The sequence below is a fragment of the Colletes gigas genome, unplaced genomic scaffold, assembly GCF_013123115.1.
Source record: "Colletes gigas isolate AHSC1104 unplaced genomic scaffold, ASM1312311v1 Colletes_gigas_Sc00029, whole genome shotgun sequence".
NCBI lineage: Eukaryota > Metazoa > Arthropoda > Insecta > Hymenoptera > Colletidae > Colletes > Colletes gigas.
Window position 1 is genome coordinate 1,554,626 of NW_025106658.1, and position 20,403 is coordinate 1,575,028.

Genomic DNA, 20,403 nt, shown 5'->3' on the forward strand with positions numbered 1-20,403 from the left:
ACGGTTTACGCGAAATTTTTAAGATCGACTTTTGGCCTTCTTGTCGAGGCAAATACCCCACTGTACGTCCCCCGGCCGATCGAGGCAGATGGAAATTTAATTCCCGAAGGCAGCCCCGGTATCTCGGAGCCACGCAGAGCAACCGAAGTCGCGGAATTGAATTTTGAAAGGTCCTCTATGTATAAGACCTTGCGAGACGTTGATATACGCCGCGCATCCGTTTTCCCCGGGAATCGAATATTTTTAGAAAAATGCCGTAACAACGGCGAGCCTGGCGAACATCTCGATATCGAGTTTTGTTTAGCTATCGAAAAATGATAACGCTCGTGAATTGCCGCCACTGTGTACAGAGAACGAAGATAAGACTATGTCAGAATAGATTTTCGATCGATACTCGTTTTTTAAAAAGAAATGTTCAACTTTGTCACGGAGTACTATTTTTCGAGGTTTAATTGAATAATAATAAAGATAAAAAGGCGATATAACACCGTTGTTAAATATATTCTGTTTAATAAAATTGTTAACACACTCGATTGGCTCGATTGAAACGATCAACCTGTTAAATGAAAATTAAATATCGAAACGAAGCAATTTGAAGCTACGTTTCGACACCGGATCGTATCGTATCATAAAACAAATATTTAACTCGATGCAATTATATTTTCCCATGTTGTCTAACGCGAGTGTCGCAAATAATTCAGTCGTTTTCGAGCGAAAATGCGATAGAAAAAATTTTTTAAAAGATCGTAGCTCCGTTTGAGCTTCGAAATTCCGGATCTACCGTTGAAAGTTATTCATGATATTTCAATTACATCGTATTACGATAGTCTGGATCGGTAGCTACACTTGCCGCTTCCGGGATTGCAGTTTACGCCGCGGGATGTACCTGGGGATTTAATTAACAAGCTGCTTCGATCAGAAAGCTTTACCTATACACGGTACATACCTGGGCTCCGCCTCCTTCCTTCGTAGTTGGTAGAATTTCGTCGCGTGCCTAAGAAATTCTAAAGCTTATAGAAGCTTTTAGAAATGCTTCGCCGGAAGCTCTTCCCGGTGAAATTCGATTTCAAGTTAATCGGCGAAACGTTTCAGGAATGCTGAATTATTATCGAGCAGAAATACAAGGTTCTTAGTTCGTGGATTAATTTTCTAAAAGGTGCAACACATTTTCGCAATAACCAACAATCGCTATTATTTCCATTGTGTGAACAAAAATAAATATATTAATTTCTATACACAATTTCACGATAAATATGCAAGAAGAAAAATCGGGAAAATCGATTGTAGAAACAGAAACGTCAGAGAAACAACAATGAACAGCATTCAGGATCGTAAGGATATTTATAACAAAATTATTGCTTGCAAATTGGGAACACAAATACACGTCATTTTGTTCGAAAATTCATCGGAAAATTCGTATTTATCGACGACAAAATTCGTTGTTTATTTTCACGAATGTTGGCACGGCGACGGAAATTTTTCATACGCGAATTAGACTCATTAAAAATTGATTAATTGTACCTCCCCGTCCACGTGGCCGACATCAAAGAGAAACGGTTGCACGCGTATCTACATTATGTCACGAACAGGCTACTCTTGTTGCAAAAGATAATTACATTGACTGGCAGCTTTCATGGAAGTAAGAAAAATAATGAGGAAAAACTGGTTGACAAGCTTTATATTGCGGCCATCGCGTCCCTTCCGGACATCATTAATCTAACCCCACGGCGATGCAATTTTGTATTAAGTCAAAAAGGTAATGCGAATTAACAGAGCATAATTTTTCTCGGTTTATTTCATCCCTTATTCTAACGTTCGCTTAAAAAGTAATTCTTTCTACAAGGGAATGAAATAATCCCTTTGCAACCATTTATATCCAATTAATTTTGTATATTCTTGGGAGAGATTTAACATTTCAAAAGTACATTTAGTCTTTCAATAGCTTACAAAAAGAGACTTAATTTGTGCCAAGTTGCACCTCGGTATTTAGAGTAAAAATTGAATAATTATGAATAATGTTTTTACACCATAATGTGTAAACAAACCACCCAATATTTTCGAGTATTCGAATAACCGCATAAAATATTCTGTAACTAATAACAGCAGGAACTCCCACGTATGGTAGTCTATATTTTACTAAAACAAAGAAGTTGGTATCGCGTGCAGGGTAATTGAATGTTGCGTCAACGATATAATTACACCGGTGCGTCGCATTTCGCGAAAGTAACGATTCCCTCGGCTAAATGTACCCGCGAAATAATTCAAGATGAAGTCGGACACCATGCCTCACCATAATGCACGCGGCTCCAATTTCGCCGCGAACTTTCGCGGCATTTTACACTTTTCCCCCCCCCCGTAAAGTTCCTCCCCCACCGCAGTTGGCCGCACAATGCGAATGAAAATTAACGGCCGCACTTTAGCGCAACGGATTCTTCCCGCGGAGCGAAAACAAATTCGCACCGGCGAATTTAATAACACGGTTACGCGACAACGAGGAAAACAAAACGGCGCGATCCTTTCAGCCCCGGGAATTCCTGGCTATCGTCGTTGTCGCGATATTAATCGGAACACGACGCAAAGGTAATGTCACGGTATTCAAAGTAGCGTGGGAGGAATAGAGATACGCGCGTCAAAGGCATTTTTAATAAATATCAGAATCCCCCCCTACCACCTCTGTGCTCTCATTCTCTCCCGATTCCGCGACCGTGTGATTTTATTAAAAATTTATCGGCTTCGAAGTTACGCGGCTGGGATCAAAGGTAGCCGGATTATTATTATTACGAAGCATAACTGTTCCTACTGACCTCCACAAGGGTGATGAGGATGATGAAGAGAGGCGGCGGGCAGCACGTGTAATGGTCGGCGTAGTACTTCCGGTCCCTTTCCTCCGTAAGGAATTCGTCGCCGATCATGCGGACCATCCTGCAATCAAAAGGACAACCTTAATTGGATTTCTACGTCCTTGCATTATCTCATTACGTAATCGATTCGATGCCCTAACTCTTGGAACTCTTGAATATTTTTGAAGCTTAAGGAATACATGCATTGCTATTATTTTTGTTCAAGTAATTTAAAAAAGATCGAATTTTAAATGTGTCTAGAGTACCTAACCCAGACCTAACCCAGACCTAACCCAGACCTAACCCAGACCTAACCCAGATCTAATCCAGATCTAGTCCAGATCTAATCCAGACCTAACCCAGACCTAACCCAGACCTAACCCAGACCTAACTGGACATACTCTAAAATAGACAAGTTATTATTAGTATCATTTCAAAGTTTACTTAGTATGTATCAGTTACTCCCACTTGTATTCCTACATTATAATTGTGATTCACTATAAATGAAAAACAGTTTGTTTCTTATGAATTGAGCCATCGTTTTTGAAACTGGTATAAATTAAAAACAGAACTTGTCACAACGATAGTGCCACGTTGAAAACACCGGTTCCCGTCAGATCACCGAAGTTGAGTGGCGCTGGTCTTGACCAGTATTGTTAATTCCTCTATTATTAACAGTATTGCACACTTTTTACATCATTATACCTCCCTATCAGTTTCATAATTAACCACCAATCGGTCACAATTATAAGAATATTCGTCGATAGGGAGAAAAACATTTTTTTGGAGGACTTAGAATATTTCGAAATTAATCTATCGGTACCACCCCAAGAATGTCTCAGATCTGAATAATCGTCGGCCTGCGGGCGATTTTCGCGCGAAGGGATAGTTGCACGCCCTCGTTAATCGTCGCCAGAGGTAGCGAAATAACGAGGAATTAACTTCGCCGATTCACCGCGAGGAAAAGGAAAAACACTTTCGCGCAATTACGAAGGACTTCTGGCGTCTAAACTTCCTCATTATCTCGGCCAGTCGATATCTGCCGGCGCTTCTATATTCATACGCAACATACGTACTCGATCTCGCGTGTCTTTCGAGTTTGTACGGCGTAATTAATCTCTACTAAAACAGATTTCATAGAATTTTTCCCGAAGATACTTGTACAGGACGTCCCAGTACAGATGGTACAATCGAGAAGGGGATGATCTTATTCGAAGAAACAAACTGAGAATGGAAGATGAAATTTTGTTATTCGAAGCTTCATCTTCGCGATAATTGCATTCATAGATAATGAATTTTTAAAATCCATTTTCTTTGGTCTTTATTTCCTACTTAGTTTTGCGTTTAGAATCACCCTCTATCAGTTTTGCAACACCCTGTATAATATAATGCAGAGAAGCCTTTGTATCCATGCTAAGAAAATAACAAAATGGCCCCCTTCTCTATTACCATATGGACTGCAACATATTTCAACAACAGATAAGCTAGAACAGTTGAGCATTGGAGAAAAAACATTTGTACTTAGCGTGAAGAGGAACGAAGTAAGGTTGTGGTTCAATGTTTAGTCAAAAACGAGGAATAAATAGGGTGTGTTTAGTGGAAAAAAATGAGGTTAGGTAAAACAAAGTGAGCAAGCGCGGGAAAATATGAGCAGTGGAGTCATCTGTCAGACACAGTGGGAAGCATTGCAGGTCGGTGCAGTAGGATGCATAAGAACCGATTATGACAGCAGAAATAGCGTAGAAATCAGCGAAAAAGAGGAACACTGCTACTATTTCGGTGTTAATGATTCCTTTCCTGACCCCATGGTTGACTCGACGAGCACAGGAAAAATGGGACAAGGTGATAGAAAAGGCAGGGGGAATGGGAGTAGACGAAATACTATACTACCCCTCACTTTGTCCACTGGTTGGGGCCAGGCGTGGACAAAATGGGAGGGCAGGATACGCGATTCGATTTGTCCTCGGCTCCTCATGAGGCGAGAAATTCTAAACTGCCCTGGAGGCTCACTCGAGACGAGCAGTTATAAGAAATGGCGTGGATAACTCGTGGTCTGTGGGGTCGAAATCTGAACAAAATGGGGGATCATACTATACGCAGCGAGACAGAGGAACAAAGGGAAAAGGGAAGAGGAAGAGAGGAGAGACTCTTACGTCCCTCGACGACCAACTAAAATGCTTAACAGGAATGCGATGGCGGTCAGCGGTAATGGAAAAGGTAACCACGTGCGATGATATAGAAAGAACGACATCGAGCGGCTGTGAAAAGATGAAGCGTAGGGCGCAAGTAGGATAAGATGGCGATATGTAAATAGAAGATTTTCCAATAAGAATATGGATTTTTCATCGATCGCCATTGTATCGTATCGTTTGTTACAAAGATAAAACTGTATTGTTTGAGAGTGTAGGGAGCATCGAAACTGTTAAGCTACTCTGTTTTGCCTGGCGCGCGGATTTAAGTATCCGTGAAATGGAAAACTAAACCGCTCGAGCCGGGGGGGAGAATCAGTGAAAATGGAGACAGTCAGAAACGTGAGATATCGTGTTGGTCCGGGGGATAAAAAAGGGTGATCTCGAATGCATAGTGGCTCGGTGCGCGGCTGACAGGTCCGTAAGCGCACACCTAATTGCCAGTGCGCCTCGAGACACCGTAGATCGCACGAGCGATTTCCAATTAGCGATGTGACTGATATACCTGGGTTCAAGGAAACCAGAAAGGGGTCGTCTACTCTCCTTCTCTAGGTCCCTGTGCTCGCGAGCACAGGTGCCTAGGTGCTTGACGTCTGCCACGCTTCTCGGGAATAAAAAAACTAAATGTTAGCACTGTTAAAAGTATTGGGACACTTGGTCAAAGCGTTGTCGATCTTTAAAATACTACAATTCTGTAGCAAGAAGCAGAACAATCATTCTTAGGTCACATCACAGTTTCCAAAACACATTTCTTAGAACAATTAAAATGTCATTCGTGGGAGCAAGGTTCCCTCTACGATTATGGAACTTTTTCTAGATAATTACCTAAAGACATCCTGTAATAGGGTCGCCATATCGCGGCGTGACAATGGGACATCTAAATTGCGCTAAAATCACCCGAGAAAAGATCAAAGAACTCGGGGTTATGGAACTCTGGTACATCTGTAGTACTTGCCAAATATAGATCCTTTTGATTATTCACTGTTTCGATCTTTGCGTCACTATTTGGTCGGTAGAAGATTTTTAAGTCACGAAGGGGTAAAAAATAGATCAACAGAAATTTTTAACGCAATATCCAACGACTAGAATCAAGTCTACATCTTCAAGTCTTGTATAGGGTATTCAGCCACGAAAGAAGCTATTTTCTCGAAAGTACGTAGGATTTCGGGGGTGTGTCTATTCACCAAAAATGATTGTAATTGACCCCCTCAACAGAAAATAATTTTTTAAAACGATTTGAAAATTTTTAATTTTGTTGACTTTGTCCATCTATTTGAATTTTTTTCTCGGAAATACGTAGGATTTCGGGGGTGTGTCTATTCACCAAAAATGGTTGTAATTAACCCCCTCAACCGAAAATAATTTTTCCAGAATGATTTGAAATTTTTTTTTTCGTTGAAAAATTTCAATATCTACTGAATTTTTTTCTCGAAAATGGGTAGGATTTCGAGGGTATGTCTATTCACAAAAAATGGTTGTAATTAACCCCCTCAACGGAAAATAATTTTTCCAAATCGATTTGAAATTTTTTTTTTCGCCGGAAAATTTAGGCACCTTTTACACCTGTCGATTTTTCTTAGAAATTCGTTTTCGATTTTTAGTAGATTTGTTTGACATCCTACGGAAATTTTGTTTAGTACTTTTTTATAGGTATCCATGAGCTCTACTTCCCCCCAAAATTTCATTGAAATATATTTACTATTTTAGGAGTTATGGTTGTTTAAAGATTGGATCACTTTTATGGGGGTTTTCTCACTTTACGGAGTTAAGAAACAACTTTTCGAATATTTTCACGATTTGTACATATTCTCCACTAAAATACGCGTAGTTTGCTTTTTTAAACATTAAAATCGTCCAATCCGTTCAGGAATTATGATGTTTTAAAGATTGACATGAAATTTCGGAGTGACATTTCTAGCCTCACAGTATATTTTCGGTAATGAATTTTTTTCTCGAAAATGGTTAGGATTTCGAGGGTATGTCTATTCACCAAAAATGACTGTAAGTGACCCCCGCAGTCGACAATATTTTTTTTAGAACGATTTGAAATTTTTTAATTTAATTTTTAAAATTAAATACTACTTAAATTATTTGAGATTAAATCACGTCTTAAATTTGAAATATAGTTAGAACAAAAGTTCCCGAATTACAGTTAGAGTTGTCTCAAATGTAGATAAGGCAGTATCGACAACTTGCTATTGTAATTTGTACAAATTACAATTTATAAATACTGTTCCTGAAAGCTCTGTCGTTGCTGTCTAACCGTTTGTAGCATTTTACAGTAATTACGCGCGATAATTACGGAAGAAATAGAGAAACACCGCGGTGCATGCCCATCAGTATTGATATCGCGTAACAATGCACCGAGACGATAAAGAAATTATTGTATTTATTGTGAATATCCTCGGTGGGCCGTCGTCGTGAACACGTTCCACGGTTTCTCCGACTCCATCCAGAGAATAATACTTCCATAAGAATCGTCTTCCGTCTTATCCTCTGTACCGCGTCTTCGTAGCAGGAAGAGGGATAAGTAGTCCTTAAATCCAATTTCACTCGTCCACGATCAAAGCCGCCAGGAAATCGAATCTTGCGATGATCGTCTAGCTCGCGTGCAGATTTGGAACCGATTGACTGAATAGAATATCTAGGCCACCAATACCAGTGACAGAATCGCGTATATACAGGGTGTCTCGTCGAACTTTATCCCCAAAAAACATTTTCTTCGCTCTCAACGTACACGAAATCCTCCGACAACTCCGAACCGCGGATCGTTGAACACGTTTTAAAGTCTCATATCGGGTACTGTTAAGACCAAAGTCACTATTTAAGTATAATAAAAGCTGAGAGTTTTCTTTCTCTTGAGAACACAATGACAGAATTTCGTTTTTTTACAATCTAATACCGGATGCAACGAGATAGAAAATTTGCTTTATTATTCTACGACACCGTTTCGAGTAAATTTGACAAATAAATAAAAGATCGCGCTGTTTCTTCCCGAGCAGCCTAGATTAAATTTCGTTAGGGGCACGTATCGCTGTCTGTTGAAGTGAAATTCATGAATTCCGGCTGAAAATGTTCTTAATAGGGAGGGGGGGAGGGATAGGTATATATTTCACTTACAGGAACGGGAAGCAAGCGAACGCGGAGAGGATATGACGGAGATCGAGACGACGAATGAAAGTCGGGTAGACAGAGAGATGGAAGGACGTTTGATCGCGGAAGAGACGACGGCGGGGTGCACCGCATGCCCGAGAAAGCATGAAATTGCGCTCAGGTCGCGGCATATTAGATTATTAGGACTCCGCACGCGCATATCCGGACGTCGTCCTGCTGTTATCCCTCCGGGAGGGCAGGGATATTTCACGATAAATCAAACGTAGCCAGGCCACAACTATGCCCGCCGGGGGGAAACAACATTTTCACCGAAACGACCATAAAGTTATTTCATGCGTCGAATTCCGTGCATCTGTGTTCAAACTACGCTAAAACGACGACGTATTTTCGCTAGGGCTCTCCTTTCGAATTTTGGGCGAAATGCACGGAACCTTTACAATATTCAATCAAAAATAAAGTATTTTTTTATAAATATAAAATTATTCTATAGCGAACCAGAGATGCTCGTTAGTTTTCGAAATGTCAATGAAGTAACTAGTGTAAGAATTAAATTTGGAGTGGTAGTTACCGCGATCGCCACCAGATGGCTACGCTCAACCTGTCTTTCTCACAAGTGCTCGACCGACCATTCAATGTCCCAGCTTTTAAGGCAGAGCTTGCTGCTACGAGACTAAGCAAAGGAAACTAACGCAAAATATTAGAGAAACGAAAGAAACTGTGGTCACAACAGGTGCACCATTCGACACTAATTAGAAGATCCAGAAATCGATAAAAATCAATTTAAAAACGGACAAAGCTCTACGAAACCAATACAAACTATTTTATATAATAAAGTATGAAATAAAGTATGAAACGATAAACAAAAAGCATATTAGCTTTGAACAGTTGCATTCGTTTACTCCGAATCGTGAATCTCATGCAATGGAAAGTATTATAGAAGAAATAGACACGTCAGTTTTAAACTTATTCAGACCATATGGAATGGTGTGTATGTCAAATGAATTTGAGAAATCAATTATAAGCTCGAGAGCCATCGTTCCTGCTTAGGGGAATAAAAGGAAAGCCGATTTCACGCCTACTCGAGAATTCGATTCCCCCGACCGATAGGTAATATCTTGGGCAAACTCGTATAAAGCATCAAAGCGCTTCCGGAAGTTATGACCTCGGTGTATACAGGGGGCGGGTTTCTGCGAGGATGACATTAAGGGAGAGGTAATACGTGATGGTGCCTTGGGAATCGAGTGGCGGTAAATGACGGAGGACGGAGACCGTCCATCGAAAGGTTGCGAAACAGAGATAAACCGACGAAGAAAGGACTTTCTCAAAGAAGGAAATTGACTTCTGGCAGCGAAGAACACGTGCTCGGACTACGTAGAGAACACGATGCCCGGGGATCGAAGAATCGACGGTTTTTTCAATATACGATCTGTGAAAAATAATATGTTATACAATATAAAACATTGAGATACGTTACGAGCAGTATAGGAAACACAATTTTCTTTACGGCTGCTCAAAAGACGGCTACGACGCGACGTAAAACGTACCTTTGGAATACTACGGTCATTAGGATTCATAAAATGAATTTATCGATGCGTTTTCGGCCGTTTCAAACCTTTCAATTTCATAATAAACGTTATGGGAATTTAGTACAGTCGCCAATATGACTTCCGTATCGATCGTTTCTTTTCCGTGCTTTGCACCCATCGAAACTTTCGCTAAATCCACGGTATCCGCGTGCCTAATCTCGTCGAGGATGCTACCAGCTCCTCCCGTGAGCTTCTCTCGGAACATTAAAGAGACACGACCTAGAATAGCCGAACGGGAAAGGAGTGGAAGGTTAGGTGCAATATTATGACCCTCATAAATAGACGGTTTACGCCTTTGTTTGTACGACTGATGGCTCCCACTACTTATCCACGTAGTTACTTTTTGCGGTGGAAAGACACTACTACAGAGCTTTGCAGTAATAGCAATCAATAGGACGCGAAACGCAAATCATGTTGATCCAAATAATTGTCAATCCCTTTGAGGTCCAAGACATTTTTAATACGGTCAATTCACAGTAACATATTTATCATCATTCGCGATTAAAAATTGCATTTCTCAGCACTATTTATAAGAGTCAACTATAAGAGAGCTGTCTGACCAATTATAATATGTTTGCATCAATAATATTACAAGAAAATACACATATAATAGAAATGGAATTATTTGAAAATAATTTCTTTGAATAAACGCAAAATAAAATTGCTTTTCTATATTATTTTCAAAATGATAATAAAGTACATAAAATAGTCTGATTATTTCGAGTAAAATGTGCTCAGGCTAATTACGGCTAATGTATAACGAATTCGTCTGACCAATGTCGGTCATTACTACTTGAATCGGACCAGATAGCAAGAGAGGTCGTATTAATAACACGTTTTGCAGATTTAACGAGAGCAAGAGATCGTTCGCGATTTTCCAGCGTCGCGTAGGAGATAGTTCTGTGTGCGAGTATCTGGCGACCGCGGCGTTTGAATCATTCTGACTTGGTCACCATGCTCGGATAACCGGCGCAACTGGCGGTGAGGGTGGTTAAACCGACGCAAACCAGCCGATGATGTACGACCATACGGTAAACCACGCATGCACTAACTGAACCCCTGTCTACCTACGTAATGGCGACTTCTTTTCCAAGCGTCCCACCGTGGTTAGGTTTCAGCATTCTTAGAAACAAATAGGATTCTCCTCGCCACCAACGAAAATAAGAATAAAGCAGCAAGTACCAGCGTTTGACACGGAATTCAATTTCTTTCCGTTCAGCTATTCATTAAGACAAAATCACACAACCCAAAAAATCCCACAGAGGAAGTATAAAATGTTTGACTTATACAATTTCATTAGAATCGAGTTCCTATTTACGACGGTTCCTTACATTCGTTTCGTACGTGAGGACGATTCTTCTTACGATTTTCATTGAAATTATCGGTATGAAACGTGATCGCAGGATTTCTCATGGCGTGCGTGGATCGCGTTAAGTTTTTCCAACGAGACTGCATCGGGATAGCGATGAAAACCGAATATCAACATACCATTGATCGCAAATATCAACGCCATTTACGCGCCTCGTAAATGGATAATGACATACGGCCACGATATAGCCAATAACCATGGAGATAAGCGATCTATGATAGATACAGGCGATTGGATAACGCGCAATCAAATGCAATCAATCAAATGACCAAGTCCCAGTACAGAACCATATATTACGATCAGACAACTCGTCTTGATGGCTGACGTAGGCTGCTCAGTAGGGCTCGTCACCCTCCCACCTCCCCCACGCCAATTTAATAATCTTCGATATCAGAGACGACCATTTTCAGAATCATTGTTGCTGCTAGTTTCGTCGAAAATAGTTTATTAGGAAGACGTTGAAAATTCTTCACGGGAACAGTATTCCCTCGATAAATGCAAAAATATTGGGATCGATACATTTATTTATATTACACAAAGAGCATAGAAACCAGTTTAATAATTTCATTTCATTCAATCTAACAATTGAAGTAATTAAATAAGTTGTACGAATTCCGATATTTTCGCGGTAAATGCAGGTTTTCGAAAGGGCACGCCGATAGGATGATCCTATGGGACGATTAATCGGTCACGGTGTAGCGCGTGTAGACCGTCGAAATTTCCAAAATTATCGGGATGACACGCCACGAAATAGCTCGCGTCGAGTGGGGTAAATGGGAGAGGGGAGCGTGTAGAGGGGGGAAGGGGGGAGGGAAAACACTTCCTCGCGAGGAACAATAGCTCGTTTGGGGTCGCGTAGCTATGCAACGTATGACGTATAGCCCAATATCCTTGGTACACGCCAGCCGTATGGTCTGGTCCCTTTCTCCTCTTCCTTTCCCCTTCTGGTTTGCTGCTTCCTCATCCCCCCCCCCTTCATCCTCGTTTCGCCGCACCCTACTCGAATCACCTCTTCTCTCGCGCTTACACCAGGATCTTTGACGTTCCTGCCTCTGTGTCTGTGTGTGAAACTACCTACGAGGATGAATGTGTAATTACGTACAGGGTGGCTAATTAATTTGACGAATCTCCACGCTCCTTCAGCGAGAAGCACGCCGAAAAACGGATGCTCGGGGGATAGAGGCGGGAGAGATAGACCAAGATATATCAGATGCACGGGCGGGATCGTTTACGAGCTCGTTTCGACGTTCTAAGCGTACGCGCATTGACTAAATAGAATCCACGACGGTTTATACACCAAATTCGACAAATTCGAATCGTGAATTTTTTTATATAAAGTCGAAACTGTGAAAGTGTTGAAGGGTGCTTTTACTTTGACTTTTTATCAGAAAAAATGGGTATTAGCTTTCCTCCGCAATGATGCACGCGTTTGCTGATGTTCCTTTGTTTATTGGCAATGAATGTTGCTTCGTGTCACGACGCTTTAGTGTTCCACTATAATCCGAAGATCACAAGCATTAGATCCATCCCCTGGTCGCTCCAAGGGGTGAAGACTGAGAATTACCCTCTCAACGCTCTCCGTATTATCGAGGATGGCTATTTGATTTTGACTCGAAATGCAACTGCATACAAGGACGTTTTCTCTTGTGCACGTTCTAATTGGTTAGAGTCTAATTAGTCCAGCGACTCGAGGACTAGAACCGTTCTGTTCATTGGCGAGCCACTGACGATCCATTTTAAGAACCACAGGAAAGAATCTTAAAATGATTCCAGGTGGCATTGGGTTCATCAAAATCACAGCAATGATTTTTAAAATGACATGATTCGTAAGTTGAACATTTCTACCCCTTCGAACTAGGAATTTAACACGTGAAAAGAATAAGCAAAAAAGAAAAACGGTAAAACGTTGCAACGCTTTCCCAGGATAATTAACAGCACTTTTCGATGCATATCAGACATCAGACATCGTTTCCCCGACGGATAAAGGAAAACAATATTGAAACATGCAAACAGCGCGAGAATCGATTGGCGAAACGTCCGAATTTGCATGAATCACGATAACGAAACGCGATGATGGCTCGTTTCATTGTGTGCATTTCCACACGTACGCAAACGGTCAGAGAGCAACGTACAGACAGTAATCACCGTCGGTTTTACTAACCTGCGAATTATTTTCCTACAATATTGACCCCGCGTCCAGCTTTAATCGGATTTCAAAATTTTGATAGGAAAAAAACACCGCCTTCTTTGGAATTCATTTCTGAGAGATGCAAATACATATTTCGAACGACCATTTCACTATTTATACGTATCTCTGTCTTTATCGACAAATTTAGATCGAAAAAAGAGTCGTAGTTTAGAAATAAATAGCAAAAAATGCGGAATATTTTGAACACATCTAAGACCTTAAATAAACTGAGATTATAATAGGAAGACAACAACTTTTCATTTTGGAAAAGTATAGTAGATCGAGGGTAAAGATTTCTAAAAGTATAATAAAGTTGTCTGCGGTGAAATGTTCAAGATATTTATCTTATAATCGATTGAAGTTGGGGAACTGGTTACTTTAAAAATCGATTCGCAGTAGTAAGTTTTAAAAGTAGTCAGCCATCCGGAGTATACTATGTATAATGTCGTTTATATCGTTTGACGTTTCGTCGATATCCTTTCTTCTCCTACATGTTTTCCTGCTGAAAATATTGCATCGATTCCTTAAATAATAATATATGATGGCATTAAAATTGTCAATTTTCGGAATAATCACAAATGCAACGTCGGTCGATCGCTCGTAGCAAAATATTTACACGGTACTCGTTCATTTTTAGCTTTGCACCGAACAAATTTTTAATACATAATTATTCGGACATCCACGCGCGTCGTTTCTCTCTTTGTTTTCTAGCAAATAATATCAATAACATATTCAACGGTACGTTCTGAAACTTTTACTCGGCGGACAGTGCAATTGAGGCAAAAATGGAGATTGGCGGCGCATATTTGAAAGAAACTTTTCCGGGACGCCGGTTTCGAAATCAGTTTTAAAAGTTTCGGTACGGTGGACTGTTTAAAAAGGCCAACAAATCCTCTTCGATCGCTATCGATATGTCACTCGCGTAAGATTTATACAGCGTTAAAATTCCAAAATCCACGCAAAATAAAATTACATCATGTTCCAAGTTATTCGTGAATATAACAATGAACAACGATCTATATTTTACGTTTTAAAATTCTACTGTTTCTTTCACGTTCCGTCGGTCATCGGTGATAAATTCAGTTAGTCGTAGCAACAACAAAATCTCGAATTTAATTAATAGAAGGGAGGAGGTACAAAGGGTCGAGATAGCTTGAGATTGGGACAAAGGGTGTCTATAAACAGGATGCGCCGGGGCGATTCGGTAATTTCGCGATAACGAGAGTCGGAAAGGGCTACGTGAACGAGAAACACAATTCGACCCGATGTTATCGATCGGAGGACGGGAGTTACAAAGCAGTTTTTCTCCGCGATCAGCGAAATTGCGAGCCTCGTGGTGGATTCGAGGCAAGAGAGGCGTCGAGTGGTACGGCACTCGGACGTCGGTCGACACCTTGGACCTTCGCGACGGTTGGAACACCCTCTGTTGGGCGTCGATCGAGAAAGGCCAAGGTTGTGCACCGTTTGCCAGCGGTCGTTCGAGGTTCGAGCAGGAAACAGGTTGCGCCGAGCGGCCCGACGCTCGTTAGCGCCGGTAATTGTCACTTGTTACGTACCAGGTTGTCCTCCTCACCCAGTAATCCCCACTTTTCCGTCAACTTCCCTACTCCCACCCCCAACGCCCCTGGCCGGGCACTCGAAAGGACCCCGCGGCGAAGCCGAAAGCTTTTTCAAAAGCGCTTCAACGCCCGAAAGGCCGACCGAAAGCCTCTTGTCGACAAGTCCTACTATTTACCCACTTCCAACGACCAACCACCACTCCTTTGCGCTCGCCTCTCTATGCTATTCTTTCCTCCTCTCGGGGACTTCGTCGTTTTTGCCACGCGTTCTCGCGATTCCACCGCAATTTCGATCGACGACCAAACGATCGTTCGCGTTCTCCAATGTTATACATTACATCACCCACGGTGACTCGAAAATACTTGGAACTCGGTCTGTTGAAACAACCGAGCACTACGGGGGTGATTCTTTAAATGAACCCCAGACGTGACTCGTAAATTGAACGTTTTCTATCCCTCTTTAGCTCAAATACAACGTAAGTTTCTGCTTTGTGATACTCGAAGACGTACAGTAATGATTCTTAAAATGAACCCCAGACGTGACTCGTAAATTGAACGTTTTCTATCCCTCTTTAGCTCAAATACAACGTAAGTTTCTACCTTGTGATACTCGAAGAAGTACAGTAATGATTCTTAAAATGTACCCTAGTCGTGATTCGTAAATTGAACATTTCTATCCCCCCTTAGAGTTCAGCGTGAAATACAGTGCCTCAGCAAACATGCATTTAAACTGGAATATTCATACAAATACATTTTATTTTTATTTTAAGTATTATTACGATTTCTACCACTCATCACTCTGCAATTAAGTTACAGAAGATAATACTGCGGAGTAATATTAACTTGCGACGGGAGTACAATATCTGCACAGAATATTAATCGACGAGTTTATACTCTTCCCGTCCTTTTCGCGTAATTTAAAACGTAATTTCTATATTTATCGTCCATCCATACGATCTCGTATTAATAAAAGGCAAATGGATCATCTTGAAAATACGGATCGCTTAAGATCTACCATCTGAAATAACTCTAAAGCTACAATATTTCATAAAAAAATTAGCTACGTGAGTTATGTAATTTCTAACGGTACACAGATTATCCCAATATTTAGTTTAGCTCATCGATGATTTTGGCAAGTTCTCAACTTCGCGTTCAGTGTTCTAAACGCGGTGCTCGACTCTATTATTCCAAACGAACCAATTTTCCGGTTTAAAAAAGGCATTACCTTGTATCCGTTCCAAAACTAATCTCGAAGCAGTCTGCGAACTATCAACTTGCAATTTTTTCCCCGTACTTTTGAACGTTAATCCAGCACGTTTAAAATAATTTCGCGATATTCTCTCCCGCTGTTTTTGCGCGCGAAATCCGAATCGTAATACAGTATTGTCTCTCTATAGCCGCGCGTTTTCGGATTCTCTATAGACGCGAAGCTATCCCCACTACTTCGTTTGTAATCACCGCGCCGCGACATCGGGTATCGGATATCAAACAGAAAGCCGAAGAAAAGTCGACGAGCCCCATCCCCCTTGAACGCTCGAGCGTCAAATCAAAGAAAGCCGAATAGACTACTCGTCTCTCAAGTTGCGTGCGCCCGGTCCCGACACGCGCGGCTATAGAGAGACAATACTGTATATTTGGCCGTATCAAGATTCCCAACTGCGTGATCGGATTTATCGTTATTACGTTAACAACGATTGTAGATATCGAGGGAGGAAAAGCCTGTTTATCGTCGGTGGTCGGCGCGTAGCCTGTTAGAATAGATAATTAAATACGAGAGGCTTAACACTTCGCCGCGTAAGGTAACCCGGGGAGAAGTATGACTTATCGGAAGCAAATTATTAGGCCGATTAACTCGACCCGATGATGATCGAGGCCAGTACAGCAAACATTCGAATCTCCACTCGGAAACACGGTATTCTGGCCTCGACGATCGCTCAAACTAATATGAATTAACAGAGACGAACAAAATATCTCTCGATAAGTGACTTTAATACCACTTTACGCGAATCAATATTTTCACAAACAGAAAAAGTGCATCATACTTGAAAAGTTACTTATTTTATTCGTATCACCGCAAATAGAGGCGAATTATCTGTTAAAAGAGGTTACTCTATGATTTTGTGTTGATTAATTTCGAGAATTTAGATTTTAAGTTGCTAGTTTAGAATACCAATAGTGAATGCAATTAACAACATTCCAAAGCGTGTCGATGATTTTCTATAACGAGAATTACAGCAAAGAGAAACAGAAGTGTTGCGAATATATCGAGTAAAATATAATCGTTAGAAATATATTTAGTATCGACGCCTAAATCATCGTAAGATCGCGCTTGCGCGTCATTGGGTTGCCTGTTGCTAGGCGCATCCTAATTAAAATGAATACACAAAGAGTAAAGTAATAGACAACAACATCTACTTAGAACTTAGATTTATTTATTCGTCTTTTGCATATTAATCCAGACTAATTGGCACCATTTTTTTATGACAGAGGAAAGTAGGGTAGACCCGTATACCTAACGTGTTTTTGTTGGCTGCAAAAAATTAGAGGGCAAAAAAGGTTTTATGAAGCTTTGCCAGCCTTAAAAGTAGACGCAGAATCAGAAAATGAGATTTTTCCTTCAGTAAACGTATTTAGTTATTCGGGAAAATAAGATGTTTCGACGATAATTTTGTAAAGCTTAGTCTAATTAAAAAATTGTTCGTTTTAAATACTTTTTCGTACTATGGCAGTTTTAGTGAAACTAGAACCAGACGAACACATGTAATTAAACAGTCCAAAGTAATGATCTCGTTTAAAAATAAATTATAATTATCTATTATATTCTCTTTATGCTTTGCTCCTAATTAAAACAGCTCTTTCTTTCTTCTAACGAGATTAAAGTAAAAAGTAGTCGGGAACCAAAAAAATTAGAGGAACGTAGGAACAAAAATAGAATAGATAAAATGGCGGAAACAGAAGCCGCGTGTTTCGTTAACGAGAGAAAAACCATAAATAAATTCGTAGCACAGAATTGGCCAAATTTACATTTACTAAATTCTCGTCGTAAAATTCATAATTATACGTGCTCCAAACTTTTTAAATACACGGTCAGTTGAAATGTCCATTAAACAAGAATTATAAATAATCACAAAGTTTTGAAATCTATCGTCCAAAGTACATAAAATTGAACTGCAAAGGTAAACAGTATAATAATGGAAATGTAAACATACTCTCGACGATCTTATAACACCTACTGTTTTGGTTGAAATAAACAAGTTCTCCGTGTATTTTGTAATCTTACTAAAATGTTACATTTTTGTTTACTTTAATTTTCATGTAGGAACTCTTAAAATCGTTAAAAATAGTTAGAATAAATTGGAAAAAACGCTCTGTGTGCTTCCGAAGTTTTTTTTATTATTAAAGCATTATCCGTCGTAAAATTTGTGTTTTAAAATGCTTTAACAAACAATAGTAAGCCTAGTTTATTTGTAGAGAACGAAACTTCTGATAGAAACGAACATTCGTGGGAAACTTTAGCTCGAGAAGCATAACGCGAAAAGTATCTCGATAAATTCTCAAACACGGTAAAAAGAACACAAATTGGACACTTGTTTAAACGCTGTGAGCAACTCAATGTCTATCCTCCTCATTTTCCCCTAACTCTGGCTTCTCCACTCGCAACTCTAAATAAAGTTTTGCATTTTCTTTAAGACTACGTCCCATGACCGAAGTATACTTCTTCGTCCACAACTTTCCAAAGTAGCGACGATGAAAATACCGCGAGAAGAAATGTCTGCTAATCATAATATCTTATTTTTGTCTCAAAAAATATTTCATTTTACATTTTGTCACTTTTATTCATTTTTCTGATAAATATTACAATTGATTTTAAGGGGATGCAAATTTTAAATTATCACAGTCTTTTTAGGAGAGATTTTGTTTATTAAAATATTTAAAAGCGTAGCCTTTCTTCCTAGAAATATTTAAGTTTAACTGTTGTGCGTTCCGAGAAAGAGTTTATTTATCAAAAATTAATCGATCTTTACGAGACCTAGTTCTTATAACTTCGGCGTCAGGATCGAGAACCGGATGTTCATAGCAATAGAGATAAGGATCCAAGACCCTAACGCGTTCGAACTTACTTTTCAACACGTATGTATGTAGAAAGTTAGTCTTTCGCGAGAGTTTGTTTAGTAAAGCTATACTTTCCTCATACGAAGTGAAAAGATATTTTATAAAATGTTTATATACAGAGATACATATCATTTTCCATAATTCAATCCTAATATTGACAAACTGAAATGAAAGCAATCCTTTTTATATTATTGTTTATTGTTATATTATGATTCAAATTTTACTAGCAGTAAAGTAATTTAACAATCCTTTTGTTAAGCATTTTGGACTCAATGTTTTGTTTTTAAGTATTTAAGTATTAGTATTTATAGATTTTCCGACCGACAGAAATGATATTTTTATGAATATTTTAATAATTGCTTACCTTACTAATATGCTATTTTTACGACCGTTACTGTTTTGACCCTCGTTTGTTTGCTACTATAGGTTAGGTTTACAACAATGCAAGTACACCTGTACTTCGCCTTCACCGTGTAATTACGTATTCCTCGCACTTTGCCAATATTTCGTTTTAATAATCCTCTTAACTCACGTCGCGTGCGATTAACTGTCGCGATGAAATCGCCTTATCGTTACTATTGTTACTAATTTCCATCGAACGCACGAATACACAGAGAATTACGCATTGGGAGAAACGAATACATAATCCCGAAGTTACGAACGCGACCCGTAATCCAGTTTTCTTTTCATATAAAATGTAGAAAGGAAGAAAGAGCGGCAACGTTTGTTACAGTCTCATTGTTCCCGATGTCGTTTCACAGAAAAATAAATAAAGTCAAGACTATCAGGACGTAGAACTCGCACGACCTCTTGCACGAAAGACCGCCTATTTGTCTCGAATGAAACAAAAACACACAGCAGGCAAAAAGTTGCTTGCTATACCGACTCGTCGTCGGTATCTTCTCATGCGATACCATAACGCGACTAGCCAACGATAATAATTTTCTTATTATCGGTGTCCAATTCAATATGCAACTTAAGCCCTCGTATACTTCTAAGCAAACGACGATAATTGATAAATTACAGTATAGAAATTGTATTCGATATTTACTTGGTCCGATTACACCAAAAATTTAATACAAAGTGTGCAATTGGCCCAAATTATATTCTTAAAAAGGTTTTCTGTATCAAAAATTCATCGATTTGTTATTATTTCGAACTCTATTAAACGCGATTTTTAAGGGTACTTATTATATATAATTACGCGTACTTTCTCTTCGAGAATTTCGTTTATTCGTGAAGAAATTAATTTCAGATTTGACAAAATAAACAAATTAATGGAGAAATTTGATTTTTGAGTGAAACGGATAAAAAGAAAATTGCGTGTCGAGCGAAAAATTGAACGGACGGCAAATAATACGCAGGCGATTTCCATCGTCACCGGAGGCGGATCCTTTCGCTGTTTGTTCGATTTATAGGGACGATGGGTTTGCATAACCACGAAA

General features: G+C 39.7%; 1 protein-coding gene across 1 annotated transcript in view; it reads right to left on the reverse strand.

The window, feature by feature from the left end:
- Positions 1–20,403, reverse strand: part of LOC122401866 (protein rhomboid-like) — a 337,759-nt gene that overhangs the window by 42,485 nt on the left and 274,871 nt on the right. Inside the window, exon 5 of the mRNA XM_043404284.1 lies at positions 2,805–2,922. Coding sequence (XP_043260219.1) covers positions 2,805–2,922 — 118 coding nt within the window. The remainder of the gene's footprint in view (positions 1–2,804; positions 2,923–20,403) is intronic.